General features: G+C 42.4%; 1 protein-coding gene across 1 annotated transcript; it reads left to right on the forward strand.

Annotated features, from left to right (window-relative positions):
- The first annotated feature begins 5,140 nt into the window (after positions 1-5,140).
- LOC140562874 (hepatic lectin-like) lies at positions 5,141-12,408 on the forward strand. The gene is made up of 5 exons (XM_072688741.1): positions 5,141-5,198; positions 7,485-7,547; positions 11,189-11,346; positions 11,492-11,607; positions 11,773-12,408. The coding sequence occupies exons 3-5, from the start codon at positions 11,236-11,238 to the stop codon at positions 11,948-11,950; spliced, it is 405 nt and encodes a 134-aa protein (XP_072544842.1). The 5' UTR covers positions 5,141-5,198; positions 7,485-7,547; positions 11,189-11,235; the 3' UTR covers positions 11,951-12,408.
- Positions 12,409-18,675: the final 6,267 nt, after the last annotated feature.

Below are 18,675 nucleotides of genomic sequence, written 5' to 3' on the forward strand. Positions count from 1 at the left end.
GCGCCTGAACAGGCATGACAGAATGACAGGAACCCCCAAAACAGTGGAGATGGAGGCCCTGAACCAGGCTGTTCGTGCCCAGGGTAGATTCCTGGGACAACAGCAACAAACACTAATGGGCATGTCTGTGACTGTTAGCCACCTGGTGCAGCAACAGGCTGGTCAACAGCAACAAGTCGCCCAACTAGTGGGCGGTGTTCAGGCTTCGTTAGAGCCCTCTAGTTATCCCAGCCAGGTCACCCCGTCCCCGAGTACGTATCTGCTCTGTAAACTGGAGGCATACTTCAGCGATCCAGAGTTCTATGAAGGGTTCCTGCTTCAGTGCTAATTTCTTTTTTTTTATAAACCAGGCTTCCTGCACTGATAAGGCCAAGATGGCTATCATGGTTTCCCTTATCACGGTTAGAGCTCTGGGCCACTGCTACCTGGGAAGAGATGCAAGAAAGGAGCTTGTGGTGTTTTAGCACCCAAGGGAAGGGCTCTCAAAAGGCGATCTACTTCTCCGGGTGACTCAGGGTGATCGTTCAGTCGCTTGCTATGCCCTCAACTTCTGCACCCTGGCCGCCGGTAGCAGGTAGAATCCGGCGGCTCTTACAACCCCGTTTCGTGATGGGTTAAACCCGCGGATACAGAGGGAGTTGGTGTGTTGTGAAGAGAAGCTCAACCTTAACCAACTGGTCTCTCTGGCCATCCGACTCTACCAGCTCCTGACGTTATCACACATAAGATTAACGATGTCTGTTACAAGCTTAAGCTCCCCCCTCATTCTCACAACTCGTTCCATGTTTCTCTGTTCAAGCCCGTGGTTCCTGGTCCCCTGGACGAACCCTTTTCCAGCGCCTGGTGTACCGTGGGGGCCCCATCCGGGGGTCTGGTTTGCGAGTTTTTGGCCAGCATTCTGGGGAGGGGTTACTGTCAGGACCTCGTTCTCACACTCTCCCCCGGAGCAATCCCAGGTCTCCGCCCAGGAGCCCTGTCAGGAGCTGGGTTTCCAGAAAGCAGCTACTCATTTGCACTGCAGTTGCTTTCCTCTCGTTAACCTCATGCACAATGCTTGGGACTGTGGCTACAAAAGCTCTGTGCAGTCATGAACTCTCTGCTGTGAAATCACTGCATCTTTCTAGATGCAGAGTTTTCCATAGTCAGCTCAAGGAATATCCTTCAGTGCTGTTTTTTTGTATTGTTTGTTAGTTTTGTTCCTTAGTTTGCTGCTTGATTTATCCCATCTTGTCTGTATTATCCTATCTTGTGTTATCTTGTGACGATGCAAGACTTGTAAGTCTACCATTCCCTTTCCTAGTTTTTCACTTTTATGCCTGACCAGGCATGACAAAAACCCTAATTTGAGATGCAAAACTGAGCCAAACAGATGTCCAAGTAGACTTAAAGCTATCAACAGACAGGAGGGCTCACCATAGCCACAGGGCCATGTGAAGGCTGAGCTCGTTCTTCCTGTTGAGGACTTCCTGTTGAAGCGATTCTAATTATGATTTATTATTATTCATATACCTCGCTGAAGCGTAGACCCTAGTGCCATCTGGGTCCACAGAAAAGGGACACTGAGGGAGTTCAATCATGTTTAGTTTAGTAATCTGTCCTTTTCTTTAGACATAAGGGTATCGAAGAAGGCTGGTGTTGACATTTCATATTAAAGCGGTTTTAAGACACAGTGACCTGCAACTCCACATTCCCCATTATTTAAACTCTGTGATATGTTTTCCCCCACAAGAGGCATGGATTTCCCTCCATTGACACGATGCGCTCTGTGTCTATTAGCATGGACTGAGAGGTGAAAGAAAAAAGCCCCTGATCCAAAACTGACACATTCAAGCTTGACTAAAGTTTCAACAGATAAATTACCCCAAACATCAATAACTTTTTCACCACATCTATGTATCATGTAATGTAGCGGTTCAAGGTTAAATTGCTTTCACCAGAGGCTTTATTAAACATTCAAAGTTTTATTCTGCTTCTTAGACATGCTTCATTATCAGCTGTTCAAAATATTTTTTACATCACTTCTCAAACTCACACCAATTCTCAGAATTCACAACTTATAACTTACATTTGTTGCTATGATTAAACCTACAGCTCATATCCAGAACTTTGGGAAAAAGCATGACTGCCTCCTGCCTGAGCACAATGATGATTTGAAGAATTACTCCTGGATCCTCTCCGGTAAGTTTCTCTTTAGATTGTTAATCACAAATATTGTAAAGACAATTGCAGTACAGTAAACTCAAATCTGAATCTTATTGAGAAAGGGAATCTGCTAATAATCTAAGATGAGATTATGTTCTGAAATTACAGAAACATTCCTGGGATACTTTAATGAGACTGTAGAGTTCAGAGATTGAAAGTCAGGACTATCAATAGCAGCAAAAGTATGTCTTTACCATGGAGCTTCTAGGACTGATATTCAATATGTGGCATAATACACATAATATGTGGTAAATTCTGCATCACTTATAAAAATAAAAAAACCCTCATGACGTTTAAATCTCAGCAACAACAGTGAAATGCCTGAAAAATGCTGCAAAAACAATCTGCTAGCTGGTTGTGTATTCTTTAAAGAGTGTATGACCTTCACAATTATAATGTCTGCTTGCCATTAAATCACACAGTTTAAGGTAGAGCACTTGGTTTAATTCACGTCACTTGACATCAGCTTGGACTCTGGTCACTCCCTTAATGGACTCGTGTACATAACTCTTCTACATTCGTCTTTAGCTAGAGAAGCGTTTCCCAACTCTGGTCCTGGCACACTGCTCTGCACATTACAGCACTTCCCCTGCTTCCAACACAACTGGTCCAACTAATAAATACCGTCACCAGACCATAGGCCTTCTATGGGTCACAGCATTGCCTCAGCCTGCTGGCTGAAAGAGGGGACATGAAAGCAGTGTGAGAGGAGGCAGAGACACAGCTAGTGGGTACATGCTAGGCTAATGGCTAACTCCAGCGTAGTGTGATCATAGTTGTGTTGATATGGCTGTTTAAAGGAGGAAACACTCTACAATGTGCAGGGCAGTATGGCTCTAGGACCAGGTTTGGGAAACACTGAGATAAAGCAGCAGTAACGGCAGTCCAGGAGAGCTGGTGTCCAGGGAAGGGGCCAGACATTTTAAACATCCCGGGCTTAGTCCAACTGTCCATAACCTTATATCCCCTGACTTCCCCTGAGTACACCCTCAAGAACACACACTTTATATGTTTATATACACACGTACACTCATCAGCCACTAGATGTTATTAATTACACATTATCAGTTTTTCAGCTCCACTTATATAGGACACTTTATGTAATATACAAAGAAACTGAAGGACTACAAAGTTCTCCTAGATGATAAACAGAGCTGATGAGATGGACAAGGAGGTGTACCAGAGTTGTCTTACAAAAATACTTGACAAATGGTATATTTATATTAAAGCTCATTAATGGCAGGCATAACAATTCTGTTTTTAAATGATATATAAAGAAATGTATATATTTACACTAAAACTATATTTTCAATGTACTAGCAGGGTTTGAAGAGGTGCTACATCTGTGTAATGTCTATCCAAGTTAACAGGAACGTATAAACTAAATTATTTACATTTAGGCAACAATTTTTTGTTGTTTTAATATTACACAAAGTTAAATAAATGTTATTATCTTGTTTAGTTTAGTTTGCTTAAGTTAGTTTCAACACAGTAACTACAGCTAACTTTTGTAAAGTTTATTAGGATGTGGAATATATTCACCTCCACCTCCCTCACTGCAGACTCACCTGACACATCGTTTTCTGTAGATGAGGGCTGTGGTCCATTTCTTTAAAAGAATGTTCTGAATAGTTAGCTACCTTAGCTAACTTCCTAACTTGAACCGGCTCTGCTTCAGCTACCTGTAGCTACATCCAACCTTCTCACTGAGGTGACAGACTCTATGCCTGACCTCTAGATGGCAATAACTTCCCAAACCGTTTGGGGCAGTTATTTTGCCAGCCCAGTCAGAGACAGTGAGAAGTGTTTAAAGATGAAATAGATGAAACAATCAAGCAGTTCATAAAGGTGAGACTTAAATCTACTGTTTCATCAAAAGTGGACGTGTAATGAGTGATGTGTAGATTCATACTCGCATGAAGTAGAAAAAAATACAGTCGGACAGTCTGAGAAATTCATTTTCTAATGTTCTAAATGTATTAAACTAAGAATTGTAGCTCTTTTAAATAATCCCCAACTAAGTGACTTTAGAATAACTTAAAATGATGTGTAGATGGAGTTGTACTGAACAATGGTGAGATCACTTCCTACTAAAGGCTCTATCTGCTAAATTTAGACATGTCTGGTTAATGTAGACATGACCACATTTTTTCTGTTCTTGTTCATTGGTGCAGATTGAGAGTACAACATCTGATTAACCCCTTAAATGGCCAAAACATGGTGGAACAATAAGAAGTCAACTGCAGCTGTAGCTTCTAAGACTCAAAGCTTCTTAGAGTTCAGCACAAGCTGGACACTGGGAAAGTGCTCAGAAGTTGCAGGTTTAAATGATAGAGACAAATTAGAGGAGGCAGACCTATGCTTTCAATTGTTAATCTGTTAAGCAAATTCTGTCAATTTGTAATTTTCATGAACTGAAAATATTTTTCAATAATTCTATTATTTTAACCATGTAAAGTAAAACCATACAGCTCTACAAACTTCAGACGTTTTGATTTAATGAACTGAGGGTCTTATTTTTTTTCAGTTCTGTGATCTTATTCAGGTTAACAATGTTTTCAGTCTACTTACACTGTCCTCACAGTTTACTGTGACTGATCTGATCTTCACTCTCAGTAAGATGTTGATGTGACTTTCTGACTTTCCAGAAAAAGATGAAACAATCAAGCAGCTCCAGACAGTCCTTAAAGGTGAGACTTAACTTTACTATTTTATGAAAAGTGGACGTGTAATGAGTGATTTGTAGATTTATACTTGCATGAAGTAGAAAAAAATACAGTCTGACAGTCTGAGATTTTCTAATTTTCTAAATGTATTAGTTGAGTATTCTGGTAGAATTAGAGCTGTGTTCAGTGTTATATCTTTTCATGAGGCCCAAAATCCCGATAAGTGCCTGAGAGTCTAATCTTCATTTGAAGTAACGTGTTGATTTGACTTTTCAGAGAAAAATGACAGTAATACAAAACTTCAAGGAGAAAATGATAAACTAATCAAAGGTGAGACACAACTTTACTTTTACTACATAAAACATGTAACATAAAAACAAAAGACTAACTGAAGGTGTAATGAAATGTGTAATTTATCAAAAAACAAACTGAACACATTCAGAGGTATAAATACCAGCAGATCAGAAGACATTTGACACTGACATTTATTACATTGATTCTTTGGCCTCAAATATGGTGTGCAAGTTAGAACTGGTAGCCTCCTAGCTAATCTGCTATGTACTGATGCTGAAGTTGGCCACACACACACACACACACACACACACACACACACACACACACACACACACACAGGGCAGCCATTGCTGCGGGACCCAGGAAGCAGAAAGGGTGAAGAGTGGTAGGTTGCCGAGCCAGAGTATCGAACCCACAGCCTTGTCATCAACAGCTCAGAGCTCTAACCGCTGAGCCACACCAGCCCTTCAACAATGCAGCTGCAGATGTTTAATGTTTAAATGAAGCCATCTGCAGATGTTGCTTCTAAAGGTGAAAGCACATCACAAGCCTGACACTGGCAAAGTGCTCAGAGGATGCAGGTTTAAATGATAAAGAGCCAAAGTAGAGGAGGTTTCATGCTTTCCAGTATTAATCTGTAAGCTTTTAGTTATTAGCCTGCTGTGCTAACATAACATGCTGTGCTAACATTGTCTTGCTACACTTATGATTAAGCCTTGACATCCTCCTGATTTTGAATCTATCTGTCCACAGAACATCCTTCCAGTAGAATTCTGGCCTATACATGTTGTCTTAAGCAAACGTCAGCCAGACAGCATTGGTCTTTTAGGAGAGTACACATAAAATCATGTAGGGAGAAGGGCGTGTATGTACAGTTTTGTGCAAAAATAACAGCAGTGAATCTTTATGATAAGTGCTTTATATTCGTGTGGCATGAACTCGATTAACATCTGACATTTTAGCTGAGCAACCAATAATTTTCAGCCCTTCTTGATATGTTTCCCCCTCTCCAATCCAGTGTCTGAAAGGATCCATTTTTCTCACTGAGCAAGGGCTCAAACCAGCAGGTCCAACTAAATTAGGGCCAGTTACTTCACTGAATGAATGACCTCACCAATTGAACTCCACACTGCTATTAATTTGCCACTAATTAACTAATTTCAGTAAATGAGTCAATTGCACCCAATAAGTGTGTACATGCCTTAACTGTTGATTATGTTGGTTGCCCATTACTCGGCTACACCTTTCCCCATGTTGTATCATCTTCTCCTCCAAAATCTGTAATTAAACGCATTAGTGAAGTTAGACTGCTTTATTTTACACATAGCTGTATGATCAGTGTTTTTGGACCGGAGACAGTTCAGAACTGCTAGGTGCAGAAATTGGACTGCTGGAGAAGGATCATCTGGCAGACTGGAGGAGTGAAAACAGTCTGTTTACCCTGTTGATAACTCTTTATTTTGCTGGGTCACTGTAGATTATTTGTAGATGAACTACTTAAAAGCAGCACTATGCAAAATTGCTCTTTCTTGCTTCTGAGCTCCCCCTATTGTCAGTAAAGGGAATTAGCACTTCAAGCAACCACTAAAGGAGACACTTTTCTGGATGAGCTGAGAGATACAGAACGGTCACTGAAAGTGAAACAGGTATGAGGACTGAGGCAGTAGAGTAATATTAAAGTATAGTATAGTAAAGTATAGTAAAGTATTTTACACAAATATGGTTAGGCAGCGTTACACAGTGCTCACAAGCTTTGCCCTGCCCACTTCACCAAAGTTACACTGTGCGATTAGCAGTATGCAAAGCCAGGAGTGGCAACAACAGGGACACTATTTTAGGTCGGTGGTCTGACTATTTCAGGTCTGACATTTTATTAAATTTGAACCTAAACCCCAATTTCAGCTCAGAAACTACACTTTATCCTAAACATGACTCCTAGCATTGCTGTTAATCCACTCAATTCTACTAGTGTGTTACTGTTCTGAGCATCTGTATATAATCTATAGAGAACCATCATAATAAGAGTGTCAAAAAAGCCTATTGGGTACTATTTTGAGCATACATCATTTATTAGGATGTAATATATAACTGGTTTAAAAACTCCCTGTGAGAAATAATGAATACAGTTACCTTCATTAGGTGTCCTTCAGTCTCAGATGCTTATCTTAAATTAAATGCAGTAAGAGTTAGCCAGTACTGTCTGTACATATGAACTCAGTTTTCTCAGTGTTCTTGTTGGTCAGTTCCTGTCCACAGTCTTTACTGTCATTAAACTGATCTTCTTCTGCATTAACATTCTGATGTGCTTTTCTGACATTTCAGAGAAAGAAGAGCTAATTAGGCAGCTTAAGGAAAAAGAAGGAAAACAGAGCTGTAATCCTAAAGGTAAGATCTTTAAAAAAAAAAAGTTAAACCAAAAACATTGTAATAATGTATATAATATAAATAATAATAATTCATATTATAGAATCAGAATCAGAATCTGACTTGGCCAAGTATGCTTACACATACAAGGAATTTGTTTTTGGTTTACAGTAGCTCACAGTGCACGATAACTGACATTACAGAAGTAACAAACACACCCAACCTTCACACAAACACACACACACACACACACACACACACACACACACACACACATTTAAATTATTTAAAGTAAAGTGCTAAGTGCAGCAGTAAAGAACAGTGCAGACTGGATTAAATAGATATAAATATGGAGAACAGAGGAGTCACTGGTTGAGACGGTAGTACAGGTTGTTCTGAGACACTATCAGATAAATAAAGTGCAGTACAGAGAAAGGAGAGTGAGAGAGCATCTGAATAGGATGTATGTATGTAGTAGACTGTATACAGAAAGTATTGTTGTAATGTTGTAATGTGGAAGAAGCTTCTCTGTAGCCTGGAGGTCTTGATCTTCAACTGGCTGAAACGCCGACCTCAGGGAAGATACTGGAACAGGTGATGTCCAGGGTGTGATGGATCACGGACGATGTTCTCTGCACACTTCCTGATTCTGGCCGTGTGCAGGTCCGGTAGGGAGGGCAACTTCACACCGATGGTTCTCTCTGCAGACCTGATGAGGCGCTGCAGTTGGTGGGTGTCGTGTTTGGTGGCTGAGCTGCCCCACACTGTGATGGATGCGGTGAGGACAGATTCTATGGTGGCGGTGTAGAACTGCACCATCAGCTCCTTGGGCAGGTTGAACTTCCTCAGCTGACGCAGGAAGTACAGCCTCTGCTGAGCTCTCTTGACGATGGTGCTGATGTTGCAGTCCCATTTCAAGTCCTTGGAGATTATTGTGCCCAGGAACTTGTAGGAGTCCACAGCCGTTACAGTACTGCTGAGGATGGTGAGTGCTGGAAGGGTTGGAGGACTTCTCCTGAAGTCCACTCTCATCTCCACTGTCTTGGCTGTGTTCAGCTCCAGGTGGTTCTGATAGCTCCAGAGGACCACCTGCTCCACAACCCGTCTGTAGGCAGACTCGTCACTGTCCCGGATGACACCAATGACTGTCAAATCATCTGCGAACTTCAGGATTTTGACTGAGGGGTCTGTGGAGGTGCACTCATTTGTGTAGAGTGAGAAGAGCAGCGGGGAGAGAACACAGCCTTGTGGAGCTCCTTTGCTAATGGTCCTGGTTCCTGAGGTGATCTTTCCCAGCCTCACCTGCTGCTCTCTGCCAGTGAGGAAGTTTGTGATCCACTGGCAGGTGGAGGCTGGCACACTGAGGTGGGTCAGTTTGGTGTGTAGATGTCTGGGGATGACTGTGTTGAAGGCGGAGCTGAAGTCCAAGAACAAAACTCTTGCATATGTACTTGGCTGGTCGAGGTGCTGGAGGATGTGGTGAAGTCCCATGTTCACTGCATCGTCCACAGACCTGTTGGCCCGATACGCGAACTGCAGGGGGTCTAGTTGGGAGTTGGTTATCTCCTTCAGGTGGGTGAGAACCAGCCTCTCAAAGGATTTCATGACCACAGAGGTCAGTGCGACAGGTCTGTAGTCATTCAGTCCAGAGGTGGTTGGCTTTTTGGGGATGGGAATTATTGTGGAGCGTTTGAAGCACGCCGGTACGACACACTGCTCCAGTGATTTATTGAAGATCTTGGTGAAGACATGAGCAAGCTGGTCTGCACAATTCCTCAAGCAAGAGGGTGACACTCCGTCTGGGCCTGGTGCCTTCTTCACTCTTTGTTTTTTGAAGAGTCGGTGCACGTCTGCTTCACAGATCTTCAGGGGGGGCTGTATGGATGGCTGGGAGTCAGAAGGGTGTGAAGTGGTGTTGTGTTGTTGAGTGGAGCTGGGCTTTTCAAACCTACAGTAGAAGGTGTCTGGTGGAGTGGTCGTTTGTAACCTGAGAGGTTGTGTAGACACTTCCAGGCGGCTGAAGGCTCGTTAGTGGACATCAGTCTGCTCGGCTTGGTGGAGTAGCTCTTCTTTGCAGCTCTGATCTCTCTGTTCAGTGTGTTCCTAGCCCTGTTGTAGAGCGTACGGTCTCAACTCCTAAATGCGTTCTCCTTGGACTGTCGCAGGTGCTTCAGTTTGGCGTTAAAGCAGGGCTTGTCATTATTGTATCTAATGCGAGTCCTGGTCGCAACACAGATGTCCTCACAGAAGCTGATGTAGGACGTCACTGTATCAGTATATTCATCCAGGCCGCTTGTAGAGTCCTCAAACACACACCAGTCTGTTAACTCCATACAGTCCTGAAGCCTCTCCTTAGCCTCACTGGTCCACTTCTTCACAGTACTAACCTCAGGCTTGGCCCACTTGAGCTTCTGTCTGTAGGTTGGGAGAAGATGGACCATAGAGTGGTCAGATAGGCCCAGAGCAGCTCGGGGAACGGAGCTATATGCACCCTTTAGTACAGTATAGCAGTGGTCTAGTATATTACTCTCCCTGGTGGGGCAGGTAACATGCTGTCTGTATTTGGGCAGCTCACTGGTAAGTTCCGCTCTGTTGAAGTCCCCAAGAATGAGGAAAACAGACTCTGTGTGTTGGTGCTCCGCGCTGGTGATCTGGTCTGTGAGGGCGCGCAGTGCCCCGCGCACGCACGCGCTTGGTGGGATATAAACTCCGACGAGCACCACGGAGGAGAATTCCCGCGCGCAGTAAAAGGGTTTACAGAGTATAAACACAGACTCCAGATCAGGACTGCATGTTTTCATGAACACAGTGAGGTCTGAACACCAGCCGCGGTTGATGTAGGAGCAGATTCCTCCGCCTCTAAGCTTCCCCGAAGTCTCCGCGACGCGGTCCGCTCTGTGGAGGTGAAAGCCGGCGAGCTGGAGCGCGCTGTCCGGGCCGGCCTCGGTGAGCCAGGTCTCAGTGAAGCACAGCGCCGCAGAGAGAGAAAAGTCGTTGCTGGTCCGGTTCAGAAGTGAAAGTTCGTCCATTGTGTTGCCTAGTGAGCGGAGGTTGGCCAGGTGTAAGCTGGGAAGCGCTGTGCGCAGTCCGCGCTGGCGGAGTTTGACGAGCGCTCCGCTGCGTTTCCCACGTCTGCGCGTCCGCCTGCGTCTGCGGCTGAGGAGCGCAGCTACTCCGCTCACTACAACGTCCAGAAAACAGTCCGATAAAGAGAAATCGGGAGTGATTCCATTAGGCATGGAGTGCCTGATGCTGAGAAGATCCTCAGCGCTGTATGTGACCGTGTTAGGTTCACACGTGACAACTAAAACAAACAAAGCGCCATCTTGGATTATTTAATAATAAAATAAAATACAATAGATTAGATGTTTTAGATTTTTTAGGTATTTGAGCAGCATTAAGATCCTCACTCAAGGAAAAAAAACTTTGAAAACTTTATTTTCACTGAGAAAATAACTTTTTAAAATTCATTATGATTCAGCCTTGGAAGGACTGTTATAGTGAGGGAAACATGTCTCAACCATGAGAGCCTTTAAAGAGAAGATTAAAAACCTTCAATTGTTTTTAAATAATATTTTTGTTTTTAATATAATTCTTGAAAGTGTTTATTAAATATCATCATCATCATCATCATCAAGTATCCCATCATTGTGAATATGCAGCTCAGAATGTGGATGAAGTCTGTTGTGCTGAAGGCTGGAAGTACTTCATGGGGAAGTGCTACTACTTTTCTACTGATAAGGAGACCTGGACTGCTAGTAGAGATGCTTGTGTGGCTGTAGGAGGAGACTTGGTGATCATCAACACCCCAGAGGAAAAGGTATGTATATAATGTAATACTACTACTATAGCTGCTACTGGCAAGTATTTATTATTATTATTATTATTATTATTGGTAAATTCTCATGTGTGCTGGTTCTGTACAGTGAATACAGTCTTAAAGTAGCAGGATATTTCTGTTACAGAATTTCATAAAAAGGTTGGGTACTTCTAACAAGGACTACTGGATCGGTCTGACTGACGCTGTGAAGAAAGGAGACTGGCGCTGGTTAGACGGAACAAAACTCAGTACGAGATCAATGTAGGTTTCAGACAGCACTGAAAACACACCACTGATCTGCTCTTAGAGTTTAGTCTGAACGTTAATATAAAGTTCTAGAAATCTCACTCCAGTGTTTTAATGTGTTTCTGAGAACGGATCACTGTGTGAAGAGTAATCTTTTATTTCTGTTCTCTTGTTCTTCAGATACTGGGGAGAAAAGCAGCCTGATAACCGGAAAGGGACATACAAAGAGTATCCTGGAGGAGAGGACTGTGCTGTGATGGGCAATTATTATTTCTGGGATGAATTTTGTGATTCAATGACTTATAAATTTGTCTGTGAAGCAAAATCCCCAATTTACATAAGGAAATTAAATGACTAATATGGCAGTAATGTGGCAGGTAAAGGTGTCCTACAAACACATAAAAGATGATAAAAGATGCTGTTTGTGCCAGTTTCACACATTAAAACCATATGCTAGGTATGAAATTGGATCTTGAGCCTAAAAGCACTATTGATTGTTCGTGCTCCTGACTGCCTCCATACTAAACAGCCTGTCTACTTGAGAGCCTGAGTAAACAGCATAGCACTTTTGTAAGGTTGCTAAATGTTGTATGCTAATCCCTCACTGTACTAAAATATCATCTGTACTATAGACCCTCTAATCCCTCTCTGTATTAGAATGCCCTGTGTACTATAAACCCTGCTAATCCCTCTTTATACTAAAATACCATGTGTACTATAAACCCTGCTAATCCCTCCCTGTACTAAAATACCATGTGTACTATAGACCCTCTAATCCCTCCCTGTACTAAAATACCATGTGTACTATAAACCCTCTAATCCCTCTCTGTACTAAAATACCATGTGTACTATAGACCCTCTAATCCCTCTCTGTACTAAAATACCATGTGTACTATAAACCCTGCTAATCCCTCCCTGTACTAAAATACCATGTGTACTATAGACCCTCTAATCCCTCCCTGTACTAAAATACCATGTGTACTATAGACCCTCTAATCCCTCCCTGTACTAAAATACCATGTGTACTATAAACCCTCTAATCCCTCCCTGTACTAAAATAAATATTGTGATGTGAGTGAACAGAGAGCCAATACAGGGAGTAAACACCAACACACTGGGCCATTGATGATCTGGTCGAACAGTTATAACTGCATGAGAAGAGGGTTACTTTACTTCCAACTCAAATGTTAGCAATAAGGGATTTGTTGAGGGATAATCTGTTGGTGTTTACACATTTGCACATGCACATGTTTGTATTTGTGTCTTTTTGTATTTATTGTACTTATGGTCTTTGTACATATTGTCTATGCAGCCGGTCTCATGTTTTGTCTATTGACCTTGCACTATTGTATTTCCTACCTCTTCTGCATCGGAGACTTAGCCTAACAGTGCCTGGTTGAACTGTACAAGCCTGTATTAGTATAATGACAAAGTTGAATTTAGTAAAAATGAGCTCTCCCAAAATCCACATCATTCAACACTTTATGAGATTGATACAAGCCAAACCCATTCATTTAGCACCTTAGTCATCCTTAGTTCTTTACAAATATCCCTTGCTACAGTAATATGCCCAGGTGTGGCCAACTGCAGATACAGGATGAGCAAGTTTGGTGCCAGTGTGACCATCAGACCCATTTAGCCTGCAGTGGTTCAGACAGCTCAGCAGAAAGTGTATGATTCCAATGCTTTTGGCTATGCTGCCCAATTATCTTACTGGGGGACATTTGGGGGTTCAGAAGTTTGGTTTTGTACAGTCCCATGTGACCCTCTTTTTCCAATGATTAGAACCTATGCAACAAGAGCCTTAAGATATCCTGGGCCCTTTACAATCAACTACACAGAATATAGATATACTTTCATTATTGGAGATTATTTTTTGGGGAAGATAGAGGCATTTTCTTTACTCAACCAAGAAGCCAAAACTGTTTCAGAGGTGTTAGCAGAAGAGTGTGATTGTAGGTATGTGCAGCTCACAGTGTAGATAATGATCAGGGGAGAAACTTTTAATCCCATCTGTTCGAAGACTTGTGCAGACTATTAAACTCCCACTAGTAATGAATCTCCCTACAATCTTCAAACTGATGGGTTGGTTGAACATTTGAACTGTACTCTGTCTATGTTGTCTTTGTTTGTGGAGGCTAATCAGCATAATTTTGTGGGCAGATTATTAAACTCATTTTTTCCAGGATAAGGTTGATGTTAGGCTCTGTGAGCTTCAGGAGAGACATTTTCCCCTTTTGTCATTAATAAAGCTTCTTCATTGGCATTCACTTACAGGCGTCCTGGGTGGTGTTGTACTTGAAGGATTGTTTTGTGCATTCATTAGTGTGAAACATTAATGTTAAAAACATAATATTAACATTATTAATATTATTATTATTACAGATATTTTGGATTATTTTACATTTTTGCTATCAGGTGAGACTTATAGGGTAGTAGTTGTCACTGCATTTCATTTACAATTGTGCTGTAATGTCTGTTCATTAAGTGCAATGGTTAAAGGAGTGTGCAGCAAAGGCCACAATCATCATCAGCATCGTCTTCATGAGGAAGTAGCACTGTAGTCTCTCGGCCATCTTACTGAGGCACAACTGCAGCAACTGCAGCAGTAATATAAAACATTCGGCCCACTCCAAATCAGCTCAATGGCAGACAGAGAACAAGTCAACAGCAAAGGTAAGTTTACTGTAACCTGCAGTGTTTTACAGCCAGACTAACATGGACTCCATAGCATTTTGGAGTGCTGTTCTTGTACAAAGAGTCTACAAGCTCTTGACAGGGTGATGTTTGGGTATAAAGGGATTATAACGGTGCTTTTCGTCTTCTAAATCTGTACTTGTTAACCTTATATATGTATCTCTCAGACCAGTTATACTCAACCCTGTTTATAAAAGAAACTGTGGTGTTGGTATGTGGGATGTGTGGGGTGTGTTGGGAGGGGGGTATATTAGATTGTGAGTTTGGATCATGCCATCAAAATATGATAATGTTGGAGGAGACTGTAAGAGGGGGGATAACTGGAGTTCAGCTGGCTTCTGCTTGTGCTAGAAGGTCAGACCTCCCCTCTGATAAGTAGCTCATGTGACCAAGTTAAATGGAGGTGACAGGCTGATGGTGGGGCACAAAACCTCATCATGGACATGGCAGGGCAAGACAGAATTCTATATATGGTTTGATTGTGAGGAGGAGGGGCTTAAGGCATGTTCCTCCTCCCAAACATCATTTTTATAACTTGTTTAACAGAATATAAAATGTTTTTTTGACGCTTACATGGTAACATGACATTTCCTACCAAGTGTAAAAATGTATGATGCATAGACCAGTACAAAAAGTTCCAACATGACTTGGAATAAAAACTTTTTACACTGACTTCCATTGAAAGTTTTCTACTAAAGCTGCCATTTTAGAGATACATTGTTTTTTGCATGGCAGCAAAGGTGGATTGGTGGAAAATAATGGAAAGTTAGAGTTTTTTTTTGTTACGTTTTGTTACATATTTAAATTACCTAATCAATATTCTGAAAAGGGCTACCATTAAAAATCACATTCCCCAGTCCTGTATTCTAAGTACAGTCATATGTTGTCTACATTTCATATTTTCAAAGTCAACACATCTCTGTTAGTCTAATCAGAGGTGTTTCAACTTTCAATAGATTTCTGAACAGATCATTTGGATCTGTTCTTTATTTAGTTTTAAAGTCACTTCTTGTGTTTGTGTTTAGGTCAGACGTCCCGGCAGCTCATGTATTTCCAGGTGCGAGGTGAAAAGTGGCTGTTAAAACTCAAGCTGCTCATTCTGGCTGTTCTCTGTGTTTTCCTTGGAGCTTTCCTCGTGGCGTTTAAAGTGCAAGGTTAGAGTTTCACACTGCAAAGACAGTAAATAGTTTGGTTGGTTATTAGAGGTGAAAAGTAACTAACTGCATTTCCTCTCTTTACAGAACTTGAGTTTTTGGTTTCTTTGATGGAACCTTTTTGAGCTAAATTGGAAGTGATAGAAGCATCAGAAAAGATGAAGAGTATTCCTACAGGATTTTACACAAATATGACTCTGTTATGCAGCTTTACACAGTTCTGATGAGAGATCTCGTGCAGATCACTGAAGTTCTATAGTGCAGTAGCAGCATTCCCATGTGGAATCCCATGTGGGATTAATAGGGATGTCATTCAATGTATTACCATCAGTGGGGCATCATCATGACTCTGAAGCTGCTATTTTAAAGGTGCTATTTCTACATAATGTTGCTTTAAAGAGGTTTAAATGATTCCTGCACTGATCGTCTGCTAAAAATAGCACATGAACACAGCCTGGGTGACATGATTGCTCAAATTCAAACATAATTTAGATGCATAATTAAATACATTATTGTTAACCCTGGTTAAGTTAGACTTAATTTCACTACTGTTATTGTGGGTCATGTAGACATCATATGTCTAGGGTAATATGTATCTATGTAGCCCTGCCAAATTTCTGTCAAATCAAACACTACAGTGAACATGTTTTTCATTGGAGTCTTTGCTTTGTTACATTGATAAAATGCCCCACACACACACACATACACACACACACACACACACACACACACACACACACATCCTGGTTTAGACTTCAGCAAACAAACTAGGTGTGAGTGTCAGTCATTTCTAAACAACTGCAGATTCCATGGTCAGTACGTTGTTGGGAGATGTTCCCAGTGGTTCACAGTTTGGAAAAAGACCCAAACATTCACCCTGAGAGGATAAGTGCTCCTTCTGTCCCTGTCCCCTCCTGAGTTAGGCTCAGTAGTTTTTTGTTCATTCCTGCCAGTTGTGTTTTATGTCCTGTTTGTCCCTCGGTTACCCAAGCTCCACCTCTTCCCAGTCCCAGGTTTGTTGTTTTGTTGCAGTTGTCAAGTTTGTATTGTTCGTAAGTTTTGTCCCTTAGTTTGCTGCTGCCTTGATTTATCCCATCTTGTTTGTATTACCCTATCTTGTTATTCAGCCTTTGTTTATTAAAGTCTTGCATCGTCCATTCCCTGCAAGTGTTTTCTAGTTCTTTACTGCCGCGCCTGAACAGGCATGACAGAATGACAGGAACCCCCAAAACAGTGGAGATGGAGGCCCTGAACCAGGCTGTTCATGCCCAGGGTAGATTCCTGGGACAACAGCAACAAACACTAATGGGCATGTCTGAGACTGTTAGCCACCTGGTGCAACAACAGGCTGGTCAACAGCAACAAGTCGCCCAACTAGTGGGTGGTGTTCAGGCTTCATTAGAGCCCTCTAGTTATCCCAGCCAGGTCACCCCGTCCCTGAGTACGTATCTGGTCTGTAAACTGGAGGCATACTTCAGCGATCCAGAGTTCTGTGAAGGGTTCCTGCTTCAGTGCTATTTTTCTTTTTTTTAAATAACCAGGCTTCTGGCACTGATAAGGCCAAGATGGCTATCGTGGTTTCCCTTATCACGGTTAGAGCTTTGGGCCACTGCTACCTGGGAAGAGATGCAAGAAAGGAGCTTGTGGTGTTTTAGCACCCAAGGGAAGGGCTCTCAAAAGGCGATCTACTTCTCTGGGTGACTCAGGGTGATCGTTCAGTCGCTTGCTATGCCCTCAACTTCTGCACCCTGGCCACCGGTAGCAGGTAGAATCCGGCAGCTCTTACAACCCCGTTTCGTGATGGGTTAAACCCGCGGATACAGAGGGAGTTGGTGTGTTGTGGAGAGAGGCTCAACCTTAACCAACTGGTCTCTCTGGCCATCTCCTGACGTTATCACACATAATATTAACGATGTCTGTTACAAGTTTAAGCACCCCCATCTTTCTCATTTACATTTACGGCATTTAGCTGACGCTCTTATCCAGAGCGACTTACAAGGTCACTCGTATTACAGAGTTGGGCCAATGTAGTGTTAGGAGTCTTGCCCAGGGACTCTTATTGATGTAGCGCAGCATATGGTCACCCAGAATGGGAATCGAACCCTGGTCTCCCACATGGTGTAATAGCTCACTGGCAGCTAGTGGTTTTATCTGCTGCGCCACACCAACCAAACCTCTTTTCCGGACTAACCCTTTTCCAGTGCCTGGTGTACCGTGGGGTCTCCATCCGGGGGTCTGGTTTGCGGGTTTTTGTCCGGCATTCTGGGGAGGGGTTACTGTCAGGACCTCGTTCTCACACTCTCCCCCGGAGCAATACCAGGTCTCCGCCCACGAGCCCTGTCAGGAGCTGGGTTTCCAGAGAGCAGCTACTCATTTGCACTGCAGTTGCTTTCCTCTCGTTAACCTCATGCACAATGCTTGGGACTGTGGCTACAAAAGCTCTGTGCAGTCATGAACTCTCTGCTGTGAAATCACTGCATCTTTCTAGATGCAGAGTTTTCCATAGTCAGCTCAAGAAATATCCTTCAGTGCTGTATTTTTGTATTATCCTATCTTGTGTTATCTTGTGACAATGCAAGTCTACCATTCCCTTTCCTAATTTTTCACTTTTATGCCTGACCAGGCATAACAAAAACCCTAATTTGAGATGCAAAACTGAGCCAAACAGACGTCAAAGTAGACTTAAAGCTATCAACAGACAGGAGGGCTCCCCATAGCCAGAGGGCCATGTGAAGGCTGAGCTCGTTCTTCCTGTTGAGGACTTCCTGTTGAAGCGATTCTAATTATGATTTATTATTATTCATATACCTCGCTGAAGCGCAGACCCTAGTGCCATCTGGGTCCACAGAAAAGGGACACTGAGGGAGTTCAATCATGTTTAGTTTAGTAATCTGTCCCTTTCTTTAGACATAAGGGTATCGGAGTAGGCTGGTGTTGACATTTCATATTAAAGCGGTTTCAAGACACATTGACCTGCAACTCCACATTCCCCCCTATTTAAACTCTGTGATATGTTTTCCCCCACAAGAGGCATGGATTTCCCTCCATTGACACGATGCACTCTGTGTCTATTACCATGGACTGAGAGGTGAAAGAAAAAAGCCCCTACTCCAAAACTGACACCTTCAAGCTTGACTAAAGGTTCAACAGATAAATTACACCAAACATCAATAACTTTTTCACCACATCTATGTATCATGTAATGTAGTGGTTCAAGGTTAAATTGCTTCCA

Source organism: Salminus brasiliensis, chromosome 9 (genome assembly GCF_030463535.1).
Source record: "Salminus brasiliensis chromosome 9, fSalBra1.hap2, whole genome shotgun sequence".
NCBI lineage: Eukaryota > Metazoa > Chordata > Actinopteri > Characiformes > Bryconidae > Salminus > Salminus brasiliensis.